At 36.3% G+C, this 21,361-nt stretch overlaps 1 protein-coding gene across 1 annotated transcript in view; it reads right to left on the reverse strand.

Moving 5' to 3' along the window:
- Positions 1-200: 200 nt before the first annotated feature.
- Positions 201-21,361, reverse strand: part of Zdhhc21 (zinc finger DHHC-type palmitoyltransferase 21) — a 52,351-nt gene continuing 31,190 nt past the window's right edge. The window contains exons 7-9 of the mRNA XM_051188115.1: positions 19,308-19,424; positions 8,676-8,719; positions 201-8,130 (exon numbers count right to left, since the gene is read on the reverse strand). Of these exons, the coding sequence (XP_051044072.1) occupies positions 7,998-8,130; positions 8,676-8,719; positions 19,308-19,424 (294 nt within the window). The 3' untranslated portion in view covers positions 201-7,997. The remainder of the gene's footprint in view (positions 8,131-8,675; positions 8,720-19,307; positions 19,425-21,361) is intronic.

Here is a 21,361-nt window from a genome sequence, read left to right on the forward strand (position 1 = left end):
AAATCCAATCTGTGTACCTAGGTTTTCCCAAATATGTAATGAATTCTGAGACTGTGGTAGAAGAACAGCCACTAATTTTAAGTATTCATCTAAATGGCACAAAGTTTGGGGAGGGGAGAATTCTTAAAACATGGTTGTTCTAAAATCCAGAATTTGGGTATATTTTAATAAAGAAGGTAAGGAGATAAAAAACACTCCTATGTTTTTCAAAAATATTTATTTAAAAATAAGATTTCTAAAAATACAGTACATAGTACATTTCAAGAGAAGTAAAAATTCCACAATTTAAATTAAAAGCAATTTGCAAAGAATACAGAATATTACATGACTAAAACAAAATCACTAAAATAAATTAAAAGCAATGTTGTTCTTAAGGTAGATACATAGTTCGTTTTCATTAGAAAAACCAGTGTAGACTTCTCATCTAAACAAGTGAGTATCTCCTAGTTCCCACCTGTCCTGTCGGCTTCCTCCCTCCCTCAGAGCACTCTTCCTTCTCTATGCGCTCTCTTCCTTGTTACCACTAACATGAGAAATGGTACTGCAGACTCTCCTAGGGTAAGGGCAAAGCAAAACAGCAGACGAGGTAGGCACACGGCCCTCAGACTTATACATGCTACAGCTGAATGAAAAGCACACTGACACGTTTCAAGACAGGGTCTTCCCAGGCACCTATACTACTACCATTATTGAAACTCAAGAAGGGTCTTTCATTTAGTTTATGTGAGAACTGGGGCTGAGAGCAAACTGTCGCAAAATGACAGAGATGTTGTGTGCTACGTGGTGATTACACTTGCCAGACTAATCCCAGGCATGGAGCATGCTCAGCTACTGTGGTCCATGTGGTCTGTTTCCCAAGAGTCTATTCTGTCCTTGGGTTTGCAATCCATTTATCTAAATACCTCTGACTGGGGTGGAATTTCTTCCTTTTGTACCTTCAGTTGCTTTCTTTCCATCTATATTAATTTTTTCTTTGCTTTTTAATAATCACACAAAGAGACAAAGCAGTGGTAAATTCATTACTATCTACAACTTGAGAAAAATTACTGCACTCTGCCTTTTGAACAATGCACAAGCAGTGGGATTATTAAGAATCAATCCAGTGGCAACATAACTCACAAGAGACACAGTGCAGCCCGTCCTTCCTTATCTGCTCATCTGGACATACTTTACACCCATGGGCTCGTCACCTCTCAAGTTTTAGACTTGATCCTTTTTTCCATTAAGAATTCACTGCAAAACCATAACAGAGACACTGACTAAAGCTGATGGAAACAACACAAGTATTTCAATGTGACTGTCCACTTTCCCAGCCACTGTCATTTCCTTGCCTGAGTCACCAGCCACCACAGCTTCAGTTCTAAACAGACACGGATGAGCATTTATAGAGCTTCCAGGGAAGAATAGAGAGGCACCCATATGCAGCAGTATCATCCACAGGACTGTATTCTGCCACTTATGTAAAACAAATCACTAAAAAAATTACTTTGTGAAACAATCTTACCCTAATTTTCATGTAGAGTAAGCAGCGGCATCTGGACTGCTTTGGCTGTAAAGTTTAATTTTTGTTGGGATGTTTGCTTAAATCAAGATACTTTTGCATTGGGAAAGTGTGTGTTTGCGTATGATATGCATGTGTGCACACATACATGTGTGTATGGTTTATATGTTTTTTAAAGCACCCTTTAATTTTAAAGTGGGCAAATAACCTGTATCATTTCTTTAAAGCCATTAAGGATTATATCTCCACACAGAGAAATGCTAAATTCTTGACTTGTAATTAAAAAATGGACCCATGATTTGCCCTTTACTTTAGCATTTGGTTGAGTAATCATTAAAGGTGTCTAATAGAATATTTTGCTTATAGAAATAAATGTTTTTCTTCTCTACCAAAGTGAAATGAAGGGGAAAAGTGATTCAATCATTTTAGTAGCTTTGGCCTAGTAAAATACCTCAAAAAGTAGCCACACTATATTAACATACAAAACTAAAAGCCACACTACTCTGCATAACAGAATAAAACCTAAGTCTAAATAAGAATCATTTTCCACTTACTCCGCTGAGCCAGCACTCCCAGAAAGTAAGCTCTGTCAATTGACTGCACTTCTTCAGACACAGATGTGAGAAGCTGACTCCCAGACAACCAAAAAGAAAATTAACTCTTTGGTTCAAGAACTAAGAATGTAACTCAAAGCTAAAGTGAATAGCACCAGGATGTTTTAGTTGCTCAGGCACCAGTAGGTTAAGATACCATCCATCTACACAGAGCTCACAGTATGCACACGGGTCTTCTTTCTAAATGACAGCCTACAAACGATCAGACACTGCACTGAGTGAAACAGGCAAGCAAAGCTACAAAAGGAGACGTGCCTGGTTACGGCAGTTCAGACTGTATCTTTACACCAAAATTACTGAGATGAAAAATACGTAAAATGTGTGTAATTAGTTAATTACACAGTTGAGCAAGTGTGGGAAGCACTGCCGGTACATGCAGGAGGTAATGAATTAGAGAGGCTAACAGAAAGGAAGACCTTCATGGTCTCAAGAACAGCAAAAGATCCCAATTTTTAAAGTGTAAGCCACCCTTCATACCTAAACTGTTGGTTTTCTCTGGTAACTCAGTAGTCTTCTTTTGCCATAAGAGACTCCTAAAATAGGTTCCAGTTTTCTTAAGCTTTGGGCAACCTATCACTTCTCCTTTGTATTACACAATTACACGTCCATGTTATTTTTAACATATGCATGCTAAAAATGATGCAGGTTAACATATCCTAAACAATTGATCTAAAATTAAAAATAATCTCTCAGGAGCATCTGGCCAGTTGAAGAGAAAGAGCAACCTAAGTGAAGGTTAAATAACTCAGACCAACTGCTTCCCAGAACGAAGGACTCTTACAGTAAAACGGTGCTAGCCTGGGACCAGGAGCCAGCAAGGTGTCTCTGGTATCACAGCTCCAATTCTAGTCAACGCTTTTGCAGAGATGCTGACTATTCATGTCCATTTAGCCTTCTTTCCATCTTACTAATGTCCCCTACTTTCTTTATCCAATTTTTGGCTATTTGCTACTCCTTGGAACCTGAACTATAGGGTAGAAAGGGGGAGAAAATAATATCATAAAAGGTATAATAGTCAAATCTGTAATACCAATGACTTAAGATTTTAAGCACTGAGCCAAGAACAGCAGCATATGCCTGTAATCCCAGAACTTGGGAGGCGAAGGCAAAAGGAATCTGAGTTCAAAACCAGTAAAACCCTGTCTCCAAATAATAATAAAATAACAATTTTATCCAAGTTATCACTAGCAGGTAATATTGCCACATCTAAAGAACCAATAAAAATGTTACTGGTTTTAACAAAATGGCTTTTAAAAATAAATTTTGTTTAAAAAAATGCACAAAGACAATGGAAGAAGTGAGAAAGTCACTTCTTGAATTTAAACCATCACAAAGGCAGCATAAATACTAAATATTGGTACATATAGTCAGTGACAATACTGGTATAAAATATTTCAAGTAAACAGCTTCCAAGCTTTCCCCATGTTCTACTACAGAATACTCTAGAATCTTAGAACAGCTAAACATAAATTACACTAAGATTTTTATTTATAGATGAATTCCGAGCATGGTACCTAAACAGAAGGTAATATACGTGGATACTGAATCATATACTCACTTATTAGCTAATTACATGGTCAATAATACTAGCAAGTAGAACACACTAACTTTATAGGACTTACTAACTACATTTGCCAATAGTAATTTTCAAAGCATTAGTAGAGGCAGATGAAAGTCTAATGTTTTAATATTAGTAAATTACATGATGTTTGTAATAAATTCCCAATATAGTCTATGTATAGTAGAGGTCATGTCAAAATTTACACAATGAAGTACTATAGTTTAATTAACTGTAGCTAGGTTATCTACTGATACGTGACATACAAGAGAACTAGCCAGGGCTGGAGAGATGGCTCAGCCGTTAAAGGCTAGGTTTACAACAACAGAACTAGCCAGAGAATAGACAGTTTAGAAAAAAAATAGCATATGCTAACGAATATTAGTGTCATATTAAGTCTCTGCAAGACAAGTTGTGATTTTTAGCAATATAGGTAAGAGCATTCAAACTACCCATGAACTAACACAGAAAACTATGTGGCTTTCATCTAAATTCATTTGTACCTCCTGTTTGGAAGTGAGTTCTTAATTTGAGTCTATGAAACTAGTGTTTAGAATTAACACATCTATCGAGCAAGACAGTTAATTATCTGTATGGAAGTAACCTGGAGTCTGATTAAGAAAGGTTAGAGTGAGCTGCATCCTGAATGGAGCCCCTTCTACACTTTAGTGTCGTGTTCTGGTGTTGGTTCTGAGACATTCGCCTCACTTCCTCTGCATCTCCTGCACTTATGGTCTGGATGCTCTTTTTCTTTTCCTGGTTCTTGAATCCAGGACCTCTGTGCACTCCATCATTGAGGTACCCCAGCCCCTACTTTATTACTATTAAACTGACTTCTGAAAAGAAAGGTTCCTGTGCTAGCTACAATGTAATTGGCTCTTTTGTGTTTACCAAAATATCCCAATATAATTTCTAAACAAAATAGTGTTTTTATTTTCATGTAACATTAGCTAGCTTAGTAAACTGAAACATAAGTCTGATTACAAAGTACCAAAACTCTTTAATAGATCACTCAATGCTTAGAAGATTCTGAATTCAGTCCATTGTTGCCTACATTAAGCTTATTCAATTAGATTTTTAAAAATTGTGTGTGTGTGTGTGTGTGTGTGAGAGAGAGAGAGAGAGAGAGAGAGAGAGAGAGGGAGGGAGGGAGGGAGGGAGGGAGGGAGGGAGAATAAGTATGATGATGGGGAGGGCTATGAGTGCCAAGGCATGTGTGTGGAGGTCACAGGACAACTCTGTGAATCAGGTTTGTTTTGGGGGGTTTTGTTTTTCTTCAACTTTACCTTTAAATGGGTTCTGAAAACCACAATCTGCTCACCAGTCTTGCGCAACAAATACCTTTATGTGCTGAGCCACCTTGCAAGCCCAACCCTAATTGTTTACCAAGTGTAAATGCAGCCTGATATTTTAACTCCAGAAGACCAAGCAATGATTCTGCCAATGCAAAAAATATCATTTAACACACATTTTGCTAAAATTAAATGAATAAATATTTCAATGCAATATATAGACTAATAGGAAATCTCATTTCTCAGTTGCTTTCTCATACTCCACACATGTAATTATTCCCATGGTTACTCAGAGTGGCAAATGAAGTAGCTATTCAAACTATAGGTTTAACTCTGAGAAGTTTTTTTTTAAGCAAAGAAAAAAATAGTATCATTAATCAATTATTAATCATTTTAAGGCAATTGAGTCTGTGTATGTGTGATACCATTCCAAAATTGAATTGAAAAAATTAGATGTATTATTTTTTTAAGATATTCAGTAAAACACACTGGATAACATGGTTGCCATGGAAATTGTAATAAATGTTTTGTTCTGTAATCATATAGTAATTTTAAAGTAAATTTTTATAATGATAACAAATTAAGTTACCAAAATAAGGTTTAAAGTAAGATATGGAATAGCTTATCCTAATCTAAATTTGTGATTGACAGTAAAGTGTATAAGAATATACATACATGAAGCCAAGTAATTTATCTAGACAGAACATCACCAACAGTAACACATTCATTTTCAATTTTCATAAAACTTTACACTTTTATACATATATTCCCATGAGTGTGTACCTCTGGCATGTTCACAGTTTGGAGATACAACCCACTAATGGGATAGTAAAAGCCTCTACAGCCAGTATAATTACATCAATTAGCCAAAAGAGGGCGCAGAAAGAACGTAGGAGCTTAATCCCTAGGAAATGGCCAACAGGCTTTTCTCTAGGAATCTGTGATTACAAACCCCTAAGTGGGGTTAGACATATACATTTGACAATACTGCATAAGTATATATAGATATACTGCAATATAGACTGTGTAAATACATCGATAATAGCATTCTGTAGCTCAAACTAGTGCATTCATTTGTAGTTCAATAATTCAATGAAACTGCGGAGAGGGATCAGGACCTGGGAGAGTAAGACAAAAGGAAGGGAATGTGCCCTAGAAGTGGTAAACCTAGGAAAACCAGACCCGCAAATCCCCAGCAAGGGGAGTATCTTGTGTCATAGCTACTGCTACTACTGGAGTATAAGCAAGTCTACAAAGCTCCAAACTGGGCCTTCATTTGGCTCCAGGTCTTCTGTGAACAGAATATATACAGCTGAAGGCATCAACTTCTATCTCCCTACATCACATATATACCACTTCCTTTTAGAGTCTGTCATCAGCCAATTTAGCCAATCACCTTGCACAAAATCCAACCCCTTTGCCTAAAATAAACATACTAATTTTGTTTCCTAACCTTTATAAATGTGTCTTATATTAAACTCACTATATGTCTTAGCACCAATAAATATTTTTATCTGCCACTTCTAAGTTTTTAAATAAACATAATTAGAACATGAAATTATGGTATTAATATTTTTGAAAAGAGCTTATTCTATTACTTCAAAATTTTTATAAGACATTTACAGTATCTGAAAGAAATAGCCACAGTACAGCTGACTGGCTAACAATAATAATCTCTGTTTCAGTAATTCCCAGCTATGATTCCTTATTTTACAACTACCTGTTAGAAAATATGTATGTGGTTACAGAACAGTCGATTTGTTCTATATCATTTTCAGGGGAAAGATCACTAGCACACACACTTTTTACACATATAGTTTTGCAATATTCCAAATGAAAAACTTAAATAATACAAAATGTCTCCACATACAAAAAGGCTCCATGTTTGTCAAGGACCATACTACCATAGATCATTCTATTTCAAGATAATTTTTTGACATCAGCTACTAAGAAAAGGTCTCTAGAGTGACGCAAATTATAACTCGGCAATGGAAATTCAATTTCAACTTGGGTGACTAAAGTAATGACCTACTTTTAAGCTTTGATATGAGCTGACCAGTATCTATTATATAATATATAAACCATCAATGTGTACAGTGAGATCTACTGGCAGATCAGTAAAAATATACATACTTTAAAATACAGTATTCCTTTGTATACTGTGTATTACACACCATCCAGTTTACTAGCATTTTTTAAAACATCTGCATTCTGATATAACTGCACTTGAAGAAGTAACTGGAATTATTGCCAACTTCCTACCCTTCTCAGTCATTAGAATCTTAGGGTAAAATAGAAATATATGCCTGACTGGTCACAAATTTCTTCTGGGAGCAAACATTCTAATAGCAATCAATAACTGCAGCAGAAGGGAAAATTAATTTCTCCATTATACTAAGATAGTGTTTGGTGCATCACACTCATGTGTCTTATTTCACTTTTGATGAGCAGGGAAGAAGGAAGCATCAGAGAGCTGCTCCTAGGCAAGCACTGCTCTTTGTTGTTCACCCTACACTGCATATTAAAAACCCTGCAGCACATAGAAAAGGAAGTAATGAAAAGCATTGTAACTTATATTCAAAAAAGAAAATTTACACATAACAAAGTATATCAAGTTTTGTAAACCTGAAGAATTAAATTCAAATTTGGTTAGTACTGCTTAAAGGTAAACATTAAACATCTCAAATTTCCTATAAATTAAAATTTAAAACACTATGAGCACTGAAGGAAATTTATGTACAATTATTTTATCCCAATCACTGCCTTTTGAGTTTAGTAACAAAAGCATTTTAAGAAGTCCTGGTGGAGGGCTAATTTGAAAGTAAACATGCTTTTAAAACTTAAATATAGATCTTGTATTAGTCCCACAACAGGATCAAGATCACTATTAAAATAAAGCCTGGGGCACATTATGATGCCTAAGATTGGTGGGTGGATTTTAATTGACTTGAAGACTGTCATAGTTCTATTCTCATAAAACCTGTAACGCATTTCCAGCATGGAGGACCCATCTGTGCCCACCATCCATCTGTTTAGACGTGATTGGCAAAGTGGTAGGGAACTCGCAGTGGTTGCCTCTGCCTGAAAGGAATGAACCACAGGATCTTCCAACGAGTGCCAAAAACTTCTGAGAAGGTCTGCTGCCATGGTTTTCGGGGCCGCGATCTACAGAAGACAGCATTATTAGTGAAAGACAGCACTCCCATGGTGCACTTCAGTCAGCTAAAACAATACAGGTTGGCTGGGGATCCATTACTGGACTCTGATGCATTGTGTCCCAGCATCACAAATACAGCTTTTCTTTCAATGTGGCATGCAGCTGAGCTTCAGCTCTGAAGAGCAGATATTGTATCTGCGTCGTCAATCAACCCAGGGTAACTTTGGAAGCAGAGGAGGAGCTCAGCATAACTGAATGTGTGTCAACAACACAGTAGCAAATCTCTTTTGATGTATTTTCAGGACAAATAATTTAACTTACTTCTGTGAGACAGGAAACAAGAGTGATCAGTACTTATTTTGTTTAAAACCTCTGATGGCTGAAAGACCCCTCCTGTAAGACTGAGACACGCCTGTCTAGCTTGGGCCTCAGACGGGGCACCAAGAAAAAGCCATCATTATATCAGTTTTCCTATATTAAACATATGCACACAATTCTAAGGTGATCAGTTATTTTTATTTTTAAATAAGATCACTATAAACTTTATACTTACATTTCTTCGCAATAGTTTGACATCTTTTCAATAGATGTTGTATCCTATTAAATATAGAAAAATTATATTCAGACGTAACAAATTTATCAATACTTCTGCTTTATGAACTACTGAAGCCTATTCAGAAAATATTCTAGATAGTTAACAAGTTTGTGTATCTATATACACCCTGGTGCCCTCTTAGAGAAATAAAATCAACATTACCTCACATTAAAAAAAATACTAAATAAAAAAGTGTCAAACACCTCTATGAGAACCATTTCATTCAATTATAACCTCTGAGAACACCTGATTCCTTGGTAATTCTTTTAAAAGCCTAGTTATTTCCACTCAACTATCTGCAAATATACATTAAAAATGCATGAATATCAAATGATACATAAAGACCATCAGTGAATACAGAACTACCAAGATGCAAAGAGTGCTAGCAACTCCCAGTGTTATAGACTTCTATAAATTACAAAATTCAATAAGGCAATCTATAAATTAATCATGTTATGTCTTTCAATATGAAAACTAAAGTTAGTTGCTGAATATCCTTAATTAAAATAAGACGTTTCTTATTTTCCCAACAAACAAACCAAATCTTTACAACACAATCTCTTCTGGGTGTTTTAAGGAGGGTGTAATGCAGGCATAGAAGGGAAGCACATCAACAGAAGATAGTTTCTGAAAATGCTGATGCAAACTGTAGTAACAGAGGACCTATCAGTTATGCTGACAAACACTACCACATCCAAATACCCAACATACAAATTGTACAACCTTACATTTAGGTAAAAATTTAGAGTCTAAGCACATTTTAAAACAATACCAAGGAAACAGTTTTTAAATGTGCAAAAACATTATATAAATTTTTGCCTACTCCCTTGACTTGACCTTACTAACTTGCTCACATATGGCAGCCGGTGGAGAATAACAATATTAACCAGAACTATTCATGAAAATACAGAATGTCCTTTAGCAGTGCTAACCACAGTCCTTCACATTTAGCCATGCTAGCTGAGCACTTGTGATGACAAACTGTCAGGCATACTGAACAAGCAGCTAGCCTTTAGAAGGGAGAAGTAGGAGACTAGAAACAAACAGTAATTTCACTTACAGAGTTTCCTGAAGATTTGTAAAAAGATGGCAGTCTTGCTATATGTTTTATATACATTAGTTTTTTTTATTATGCCTTGAAATTGATGATAGCATTTGACAATTCTGCTTTTTATTGTACTATACAACTTCCTCTCAAAACAATATTTTATTCTAAATGAAAACACAGCCTACAGATATGAGAATAACTCTTAAGAATTTAGAGGAAGGCTGGACTTCCAGTTCACATCTATAAAGGAAGTGGATGAGGTCATTTTAGTAATGTCTTAGGGTGTGGATGTAACATGTGACTGCAAAGGTGTCCACACCCAAGTGCAGAGGACGGAGAGGACAGAGTTACCACATACTATCTCTAGAGCAGTGGTTATCAGCCTTCCTAAGTTATTTTCATTACTACTTCATAACTGTAATTTTGTTAATATTATGAATTGTAGTATAAATATCTGACATGCAGGGTATCTGATATGCAACTTCTGTTGCGAACTGCTACTGTAAAGATGTGTGAATGCCTGAAATACAGCCACTGACACCTTTATGCCTGAAAGCAAGGCAGGGCCCATCTACTGTCAACATTAATCCTGGGGACAACTTTTACTGCACAGAGTCTACACTGAGTAATTTACTTGTGGTCCTAAAAAGAACCAACTTTAAAGACTCCAAGTTTACCTTTCATATATAGAAACCCTTTGAAGTATTCAGACAATTTTCTAGAGCCTACTTCAGGAGACAGACAATACTCCTCTTTAAATCATGAGTAGATAGCTGCTCTTTTCAAGGGATGAGATGCTTACTCTGTTATAAATTGGGATTGGGAGGCTTCCCAAATTAAGCCACTGTTTTCTCTAGAATGGAAAATGCTTACCTCTTTCTACATCTGCACCCAAAATACTGTTTACCAAAAAAAAAACAAACAAACAAACAAACAAAAAAAAAAAAACAGTCTAAGTCAGTACCTGGACACCAGAGCACAGTAAACCCCCTCACTCTGGAAGCAATAAGCAGGCATCAGAGTGAGACCTTCCCACTAGTAAGCAGGCCAAAATGCTCTAGGACAGACTTTATCACTGCAGGGAATGCAAACCATGCTATCCACAACTGCTAAATACAGCTACTTTGTTTTATTTTACAGTGTGGACAAATGTGGCATTTTCTTAAGCACACTGAAAATACTCAACCTTTTTAGTGGCACTAGGGAAGGACCATCAAGGCAAATGTTACAGAAGGAATATAATACAACATACAGCTTCAGCTAGCTAGCAAAATAGCCATTCTTTCAGGAATGTGAAAGTCATACATTTTCTGGGTATTGCTACAATTAGTTTTAAGAAATGTTTATGGCCAAAATGATCTAATGACAAGAATATCTAACACTTCAATCAGCCTGTATAACTAAGCAATACAAGAGAATGCCTCAAGTTTTAAAAACTTGAGTTTTGCATTAAAAAAAAAAATACACAGCAAGATTTTCAGAGACAGATTTTACCTTCCTTATTTTCTATAAATAATTAGCCTTCTCTTAATGGCTAATCTTGGCATAAGAAGAAATTTCTCAGATTCAGTGTAAAATTATGTTTGACTGACTATAAGAGAAAACCACATCCTAACTTACTAACTAGATTATGCCTGGAATGGGAGCGATAGATTTACTGGAATGGGGATGTTGCATGAAAAGCAAACTTTTTACCACAGGTTTCTTGGTTAACCAGTCAGCAGGGCTGAGAACCCAGCCTGTGAGCACAGAAGGCTGATAGCCACTCTCCTTTGAGTTTATTCTCACCAAGCACCACCACTTGGACACACTGAACAACCCATAAAGGATAAACAGTCCATCTGATTCCAATAACTATCTTCAGAGTATAGAAAAGTCCTTGTCTTTGGGCCTATGTAACCCAAAGGAGTTTCTTAGCATACAAAACATTTAAGACCTGATGAAACTAAAGGTGACCATCAGAGATGGACCTCTGAAGACAGCTTCATATAGCCTTCACAATCAACCAAACTCTGTTCTCATTGTCAGTCTCGTTGGCCATTAAGCCTCTATGCTGCACATAGCTATTTAACTTATGACTCTGTGCTGACTTACTGTAGCCTTGGAAACACTTTTCAGGAAAGGTTTTTGTAGTTCAAGATCATATACCTATTCTGTCTCTGAGTTTTCCTAATTTTAAGAGCTTCACTTGATTGCCTACTAGCATAAAAATAGCACATTTAATTCTTCATGATTTTGTTTTTAATTATGTGTTGTGTATGTATGGTGGGGGGTCGGGGAACTACACACATGAGCAAAGCTACTCATGGAGGCCAGAAGAGGGTGTTGAATCCCCCAGGGCCACCCAATGGAGTTACTCTCACCAAATCTAGGATCTCTGCAAGAGTGGTACATCCTCCTCTAAGCCAACTTTCTTATCTTCACTTAACTCTGAAGTCAAAATCACCTAGAAGGACAAAGCTGTACAAAATGGGCATCTTTGGTATATGTTTGCAGGACTGAACTAACTGGGCAAACCAGAAATAACATAGTTCTTTATTTCTATTTTTTTTTCCAGTGTGGAAGCAGGGAAGCCCTGCTAACCTTCTTTCTCTCTGCCTCCTAGCCTCACCAATTTACTCACTGGAAACAGGGTTACATTTGGAAAATCTCTTTCCAAAATAATTTCTCCGCTTTTCTTCATCAAACCATCATCTGGCTATACAAAACTGGTAAGAAATTAAAACTCCATACCTCAATTTCTAAGTAGGAATGCTTACCTTCTAAGTTTCTGTGAGGTTTAAATGGATCAGTATGTATTAAAATTCCCAATAAATCCTCAATGACTGAAAAATCCTCATTTTATTAATTGTTTTTATTAAGCCCTTTCCCATGATTAAAAAAACAGTATCTCAGTTATATTAGTTACTCAAATTATGTTTACAAGAGTTTCAAAGACAAAATGACAGAGACTATATATGTAATCCTACAACTGAAAGGGGTTTAAAATCCATTCATAAAGCCAAAACTCCAAAGTATACACCACTGCTCATTTACTCATCTATTTATATAGAGTAACCACAAGCTACATGGGAAGGTCTTTAATTAAAAAAAGCTGATGGTCACACATACACAAAACCCACATAGGCACACACAGGCCACAGAGGGTGACTGTAACCACACAGGCACATGCAGGTCACAGAGGGTGACTGTGCAAAAGGTGTTTATCAGTAACCTCACAGTCACCAAAACAGCTGAAAGGACTGAAAATCTCTGCTTTGACATTTTAACATCAAAATTGCATTTCTGATGAAGTTTCTAGCTATCAATAACAGATACAGAGTTAGGGAACTGAATGTGCCTTGGAACTAGGGTTTGGGAGATCACCAGTGAACCAATAGAATGTATGAGAGAGACACTTAGCTCCTTTTGGCAAAGATTGAAAGTCAATACATTTCTTCTAACCTAAAGAGACACATGAGTGCAGATCATGAACTGATAAAATCAACTTCTAGGGAAAATGCTAGTAACAGTAACACACAATGTTTAGCAACACAGCAACATAAAGTGTTTCTACCTTCAGAGGTGACCCTTTAAGAAGTCTATGTGCTAACTATCCTACAAGCATTATCAAAACACATTTAAATTGTTTTCAAGTTTTTACATTTATGTGCATGTTAAGCAATCTATCATACTGAGCTAACAGGAGTGAGATATAGAAATATTTCTGCTCAGGAATATATTTACATAAGTCATTCAGCTCCACACGTAATTTTGATTATTGCAAAAAGGAGAAACTAGTCCCTATAAAATTCTTTATTACATCTACATACATCTATAATATACCCAATATTAACACAGAGCATGAAGAGCATCTAAGAAACATAATACATTTTGGCAATATTTTTAGAGTTTTAAGAAGACATTGAGGAGATATGTTATATAATTTTACAACTAGAAATGCTGTATTAGAAATACATTTTCAAAAATATATATAATTTAGAAAGTAAAGCAAAAATGCCAAAGAGCTCTCTTTAAAGAAAGATGTGAGCTACAACAACCTGCACATGTGTAGTGCAGCCTGCAAGCTAAGTATGCTAAGCATGATTTGCACACAGACAGCACTAACTCAATTCACTGATTCACCGATATTTGGCAAAACTCAATAATAAAGAGAGACAATTCCAATCATACATTTCTGGATACATATTAAAAAGCAAGAAAATCAATTAATTGATTAACAAAATACTACTTAATAGCTAATCTCCTTTAATCTCATTTAACATTTGGAACATGAGATACTTTTCATTATGTAAGATTATCCCCAGCTAAATTAAGTCAATAGACCTTAGTTATAGGTCTATTGCATGTAGAGACACCATGACCAAGGCAACTCTTAAAAACTAAACAAACAAACAAAAAAGAGCATTTAAGCATTTATTTGCTTACATTTGTAGAGGAACATGTTGGGAGCACGGCAGCACACTGTATTCATGGTGCTGGAGAAGTAGCTGAGAGTTCTATACCCTGATCCAAAGAGAGACAGAGAAACAGACAAAAACAGACTGACTGGGCCTGACATGGGCTTCAGAAAGATCAAAGCTCACCAGAGTGACTCACTTTTCCTCTAATAAGGCCACACCTCCTAATCCTTCTAATCCTGTCAAGAGTTCCACTCTGTGGTGAGTAATTATTCAAATATATGATGAGCCTATAGAGGCCATTGTACTTCAAATCACCAGAGTCATCCATGTACTAATGATTCTTTTTATATTTAAGCAAAGGTTGAGTGCAAATCAAACATCAATCAGTAGGTATAAGGAAAAATATTTCTCTGTAATGATTTTAAAAGATATCTTTTGTATTCAACTAGAATCCAATAGCATCTGTGAGACCAAGACAACAATCACTTAGCTTTTACAAAGGTATAACTCAATACATCTTCCTCACCCTACCCTAACTTCGCACACAGAACAACAAATGCACTGGGCTTCAAAGATGACATCAGAAGCTCACTCTAGCACACAAACTCCTGTGCCCAGGAAATACAGAATTTAGACAAACTAACAAAGGAGTGTCACAGCAAAAAAAAAAAAAAAAAAAAAAAAAAAAAAACAATTCCCTGTCAGAACCTCCCCAGGGATACTGGCCAGCTGTGAGGCTTCTGGAAACTGAACAGGCTGACTACCTTGCACTGTCAACACTGGGGCTCACCAGCAAGGACCTTCCCTCTTGCTGCCTGGGACTATTATTGCTCCTTAATTCTGATGTCAACTACATTAATAACATTATCACTGCCTACTTCACTCAGATACAAAAGCAAAAAGCTAAGTCTCAGTAAGGGCCACTACGATAACTTGTTTCCTAAGTAAAGGAAACTGCACCAGAGCCAATTGCTTTTATAAATATGACTTCTAATTCAGTTAATCACTCAACACATATGTTTAAAGCCTAATTTAAATCAAATTTGAAAATAAAGTAAACCCTTAAAATTCTACTTCAGATTAGCCAACTTACTAGAAATACCTGATTGTGTTACAATCCTTTAATTTTGGAAATAAAATTATGAGGTGGGGGTTATTCATTCCAGGTTAAAGGAAACAAGGGAAAATAATTACCAAAAATTGGAACCCTGCTTCTCTAAAGCCTCAGCTAAAAGTACAAAACCAACATTTGTTTGCCCATGTGTTGCTTAATAGACCTACACTCAAGCTATGACACTCCAATTCTCCATAAGGAAGTGATATCCTTTCTTCCCAAAAAATCTTTTGGATATGGGGGACACAAGGGTAGGGAAGAGGAACACAACTTCTGTGGAATGACTCAATCCACTGTTAATTCTCCATTGTTTGAATGCTATCTTCAAATTCACCACTGTCTCACAGTTCATCCTGATATGATGAAAAGGTATCCAGAAGTCTATAGATAAGCTTAGTGTAACAAAAAAATGGAACAGAGCAAGTATTTATGAAGAAGGTAAGCATAGTCTGTATTTTTAACTTCAATGTTTTTGATGTTATTTTGTACAGGTGTTAGTAATTTCTTTTTAGGTTTAAGTCACAAACTGAAGTCATGCCGACTGTCAACAACTGAGCCTCTCTAAATCAAGGAGAGGAGTACATTTTGAAACTATTACTAAATTAATCCCAAAAGAGCAGTGCTTGACATTCACCATGACAACTGGAGGAAACAGACTTCAAACTTACTGTCATTTCCTTCACTTTCTCTTTGTGGTGTTTGTGTGGGTGTGTGGGCACGCGTGCACATTCATGTAAAGGTCAGAGATGGATACCAGGTACCCTCCATAGTTATTCTCCACTTTATTTTTGAGGCAGGGTCTCTCACTGAATCTGGAGCTCACTGATTCAGCTACACTGGCTGCCCATTGAATCCCAGGGCCCCACCTGCTCCCCTCTTCCAACACAAGCTGTGCTGCTACACCTGGTTTTGATTTATGGTTCTAAGAATCAAACTCAGGTCCTGGCACCTGTGCTACTGAAGGAGCTATCTCCTCATCCCAATTTAGAACAAATTCCATTATGAGCATTTGTATTTGAGAACAAGTACAGTGGTTGAGCATCAGACTGACAAAATATATTCCCTCAGCATTTGCATCTTTTTCTGAATGCCTCACAGTTGTTCTATTTTGTGTGTGGTTTCTACACAGTTTAGAAATAACCTATCAGAACTTAATTTCTCTACTTAATACAATGAACTGCTATTCAATATTTTAAAAACACATACTGCATACGATCTGAAAATAATTAACATGTTGCATTGTGATAATATAAGGCTAGAACCAAGCAAGTAACAAGTACCTCATTTATTATTATGTTCAGCTTAGAAAGTTCAACTTTAGAGTGGGGATCCTTTAAATGTTTGAAACAGTTGCCATCAAAGTACAATCATAGACGTTAATGGGGATTCACAGGAAGAAGGAAGCTGTTACTTAGCCACTAGCCCCTGTGAGCCCTGGGGAGTGATATGCACTTTTAGCTGGATGTTTCCATATATTCACTCCTAACTATTAACAGTAAGAACAGGGGAATCTGAAAACTTCTGTTTGAGGAATTTAAATATCCACTAGAGATACTGGCAAATTCAAGGTTGGAGATTAAGCAATGTACATAACTTACTGATTTTGACATGTCTTGTGAATTAGAAGTTCATCATTATCAAGTACTTATGAATGGGTTTAACAGTAAAGAGCAGAATTTTAGGGGAAACAATTCTTATCCTCAGCATTGTTACTCATAGCCATGTCACTTATTATCATCACTACCAAGGTGTACTAGGAATATTTACACTCAATGGTAAAAGATAAAACAGATCGAACCGGGCACGTCACAAAGTTCCATGGAACCCCATAAGCATATGAAGTATCCAACATCTGTCATCAGAGAAATGCAAATGGAAAAAGTACTATTATAAACCACAAAAATAGCTACAATTACCAAGACCGTCATCAAGACATAGCAATGATATGGAGCAACCAAAATTATTCTCATACATTGTTGAAGAACTGTGCCTCACTTGATAAAAAGTCCAACAGCAGTGGGGGGAGGGGGTCTTCATGTGACCCAGTATTTCACTTCCAGAACATGTTTATTATCACAGAAAGAAACTACGACCCTGAACTGTCATCCTCATCTCCAAGCCCTATGCAATTAGTATGCCATTATCTTCCACTATGTACCTATTCTGCACATTTCATACAAATGGACTTGATGCAGCATGTGGTCTTTAAGTCTTCAGGATTATATGCAGAGTACCATGTGGCAACACTTCATTCTCATAGTCTCAGGGACAAATCATACATCCTTGCATACACATAATCAACAGGTGTTGTACTTCCTCCTGTCCGGGGCTCCTCAGAATAAAGCTGTGTGTACACACACCCATCTTTTGGTCTGGACATGGGAAAGGAACTGCTGAGTCTCAGAGAACTCTGTGGTTTGCTGTTTATAGAGCTGTGGAGCTGCTCTCTGCAACACTGCAAAATGTCATACCACAACAGTGTGTGAGGACCAACTGAGTTCTAAGGCCTCTTCACACTGCCTTGAATAGGGTCCCTTGATGCACAAAAGTCTGTCATTTTGTTGAAGTTCAACTATTTTTCTCTGGTAGTTTTCACTTTGGGTGTTCTATCAAGACACCAACATTATGGATTATGTTTTCTTCTTAGTATTACTACTCCAACTTCTACATTTCAGTACAATCCATTCTGTGATAACTTTTTGCATATACCATAAAGCATGTGAATATCTAGCAGTCCCAGAATATTTGTTGAGACTATTCTTTTCTGCATTGAATAGTCTTGGCATTTTTATTGAAAATCTATTGATATACATACATATGTATACATACATACATACATGCATGCATTACATACATACATACATACATACACACACACACACATACATGTATATTCTGGTTCCCCCTTTTCCTGGGTTCTGTATTTGTGTATTTAACCAACTATGGGCTAAGAATACTAGGAAAAACATTGCACCCACACTGAACATGCAGACCTTTCTAGACATCCTACCCTAAACAACTTATATAGTATAGCAAGAATTTACATAGCACTGGTACTGTATTAGGTTATTATAGAGGATCTATTATAGAGGATCTAGAAAAGATTTAAAGTATACAGGGAGATATATATGTAAATATTATGCTATTCCAATAAGGGATTTTAGCAGCTACTGTACATTTTGGCATCCACAGAGCATCCTAAAACTAATTCTCTACAGACAGCAAGGGACTATATAGCTCTTAAGTCTAGTTCATGTACATAAATGTCCATCCTCAGGCCAGTACCACAATTCTTGAATACTGTTGCTTAATGGTAGGCTTTGAGGTTTTCTATCTTTACTTTATTCATTATATGCTATAAGCACTTAAATGATCATATGCAATATAGATGTTAAATGCAATAAAATGGTGCAGTCCTTTGAGCATGTTTACAGGTATTCAAATACATAGCTTCTACAAAGTTATGTTGACAAGGCTGGTCAAAATGAATAGACATTTTAAATTCTGATAGGCAATGACAATTCACCTTCCAACAAGATTCAATCAAATTATACTCCTTTAAGAAAGCCTGCTTGACCTACATTCTCTCCGATATTCTGTTTCAGTCTTTATGATTTTTCTGTTTTTAAATCTCTTTTGTTGTGATAAAGAAATGTCCAAGTAGACTTGACATTCCTCTATGACTTTTCCATATCAAATATAAAAAGGAGGAGCTGTCAGCCTTTCAGACATTCTGAACAGTAATGATGAGTTATTAAGTTAGTTTGCGTATCAATAAATATACATAGTTTACAATGTCATTATTAAGACTATAAGCACAAGTATTAAAGATAAGCACTGCTATTATATAAAAATACTTTGCTCATTTTTAAGAGGGATGTAAAATTTGATGTATACTTTATACTTAATTAACAATTGTAACTAATATTTTCTTCAACTTGTAAACTTCACATAACTTTTTAGAATTAAGCCCACAATTACATCATCTGTTCATACATGCTAGTTTACATAAAAAATATACTTACTGTGATGATGCCAATGAGTTGTGTGTAAAAGAGTCCAGTTATTCCAACTAACATAGTAATGCCCATAAAGGCAGCTAGTCTCATGATAGCCAGCTCGTGCCGAACAACAAAGAGGTCCTGCAAAGAGAAAGGAAATCTTAAAACCGGCATGCAGAATTGCTTACTGTTGAAATCATAACCAATATGTCATGCACAAGTATTCCCCTTACTGCTTTAGAGAAACCACCTCCTTCTTTTGTTCTATGTCATGAACACATATTAGAAACTTTCACAACTTTAGAACTTATAAGAGAAAGTTGAAAATTACAGGATTTCACTACTGTATTGTATCTTGAAATGATAATCTCTCGCAATACCAGAGTTACAAAAAAAAAAAAAAAAAAGGAAAAAAGAAAAAAGAAAAAAAAAAGTGCCAGGAAACAAAAATCTGAGAAGGTATGAGATGTTTGGTTCACAAAGGAAAGTTTGTTATTTCACAGCTAAAATTTTGGAATGTACAGGCATGATTTATAATACTAAAATTCAAGTGACCCAAATACCTAACAAATATCAAATGAGAGGAAAACCTGCATAACAGGACACAAGGACAACCTTTTCAAGTGTACTCCATTCATTCTGCCATTTAGTCAGCCCTGTGACACACATGATAGACAATAATGATGTGCTCTACACACTCAAGAACTACACACTCAGTCAGACTCCCAAATACGCCATGCTACACTACTAGAGGCACCGGCACAGAGAACACTGCAGAGATGGAAAGGAGGATGGGAACTGTGGTAAGGCAAAGGTCATCTGGTCATTTCTAGGGAATAAACTGAGGATCCCTCAAGTGAACTGTGTTCTAAGAACAGAAAAACAAAAACACTTCACTTGGCATCATGGTTCCTGGACACACCAAAGTCAAAGAATTAGGGTTCTCCAGGAACCTGTTGCAGGTAAACTTTGAAGTAAAACAGCCAGTTCTTAGATGCAACAGGTGGACCATGGGCTTTTCCTGACTTAGGTTAAGAAGAAACAAACTGTGTTGTGGCAATCCCAAAAGTAAGGCCAGGAGTTGTGAATGCAAGCATCCCAGAGCGTAGGAGACAAAGGCAGAAGAACCACGCAGCCAAGGCCAAGACAGAAAGCATGGAGCCCAATTTCTAAAAAATAAATGATTAAGTAACAGAAAATATTAGGTGGTAACTGAAGCAACTGTTTGCTTGAAACAAAGGACTGACGCCTTTCTGTGGACCACACTGGCAAAGCATTAGACTCATGAGAACATCTGTTTCTATACCTTCAACACTTATTCATTAGCCTGGAAAACTTAAAACTCCCCAAGCTACTTGGATTGTTATGTAGCAGTCAAATACCAGACTGTCCCCCAACATTTCATTTAAAAAGAGAAAGTCTAATTCTGAATAATGATGAAAGTAAACATGAGAAGTAATGTACTTCACACATGAGGCAACAACTTGAGCATTACAAAAACTGTGTTTCTTGTTCATCTCATCTTCAAGAAACCCCAGATGAACACAGAAAACTCCACCCTACTGATTCAAGCCATGAAGAACACTCAAAATACATTCACTCCCGAGACATCTCCAGGAGCTTATCAGGTGAGCCACAACCATCCACAAGTCAATACAGCTTTCCTTCCAAATTCACAATGCTTCTATCTTGATCCTTCTGGTATTCACTCCCATAAAATCTGAGTTCATGATCCAAGCCTTGGGTACATGCACTTCTTGACCATCTGGAAAGTCTGAAACTACACTGCTGTTTTGTTAGGCTTTCATCCTTCTGAGAGTCACTGACAATGATTGGATGCTGTGTGTTCATTTCCTATAAGTCTCCAGGTTTTTAATACATGGTTTTATGTGTACACAGAAATTACTATGCTGAAGTGACTACTTTTGATCAAATAAAATCTATCCTGTCTGCTTCCTATGAAAAAATATAAAAGACTTTTTTTTTTTTTTTTTACCAACTGTAATTTAAAACTATCATGGGTGGTGATAAAACTAAAATATCTATTTTAAAAATTACATTATACACTTAGTTATATA

The sequence above is a fragment of the Phodopus roborovskii genome, unplaced genomic scaffold (genome assembly GCF_943737965.1).
Source record: "Phodopus roborovskii unplaced genomic scaffold, PHOROB, whole genome shotgun sequence".
NCBI lineage: Eukaryota > Metazoa > Chordata > Mammalia > Rodentia > Cricetidae > Phodopus > Phodopus roborovskii.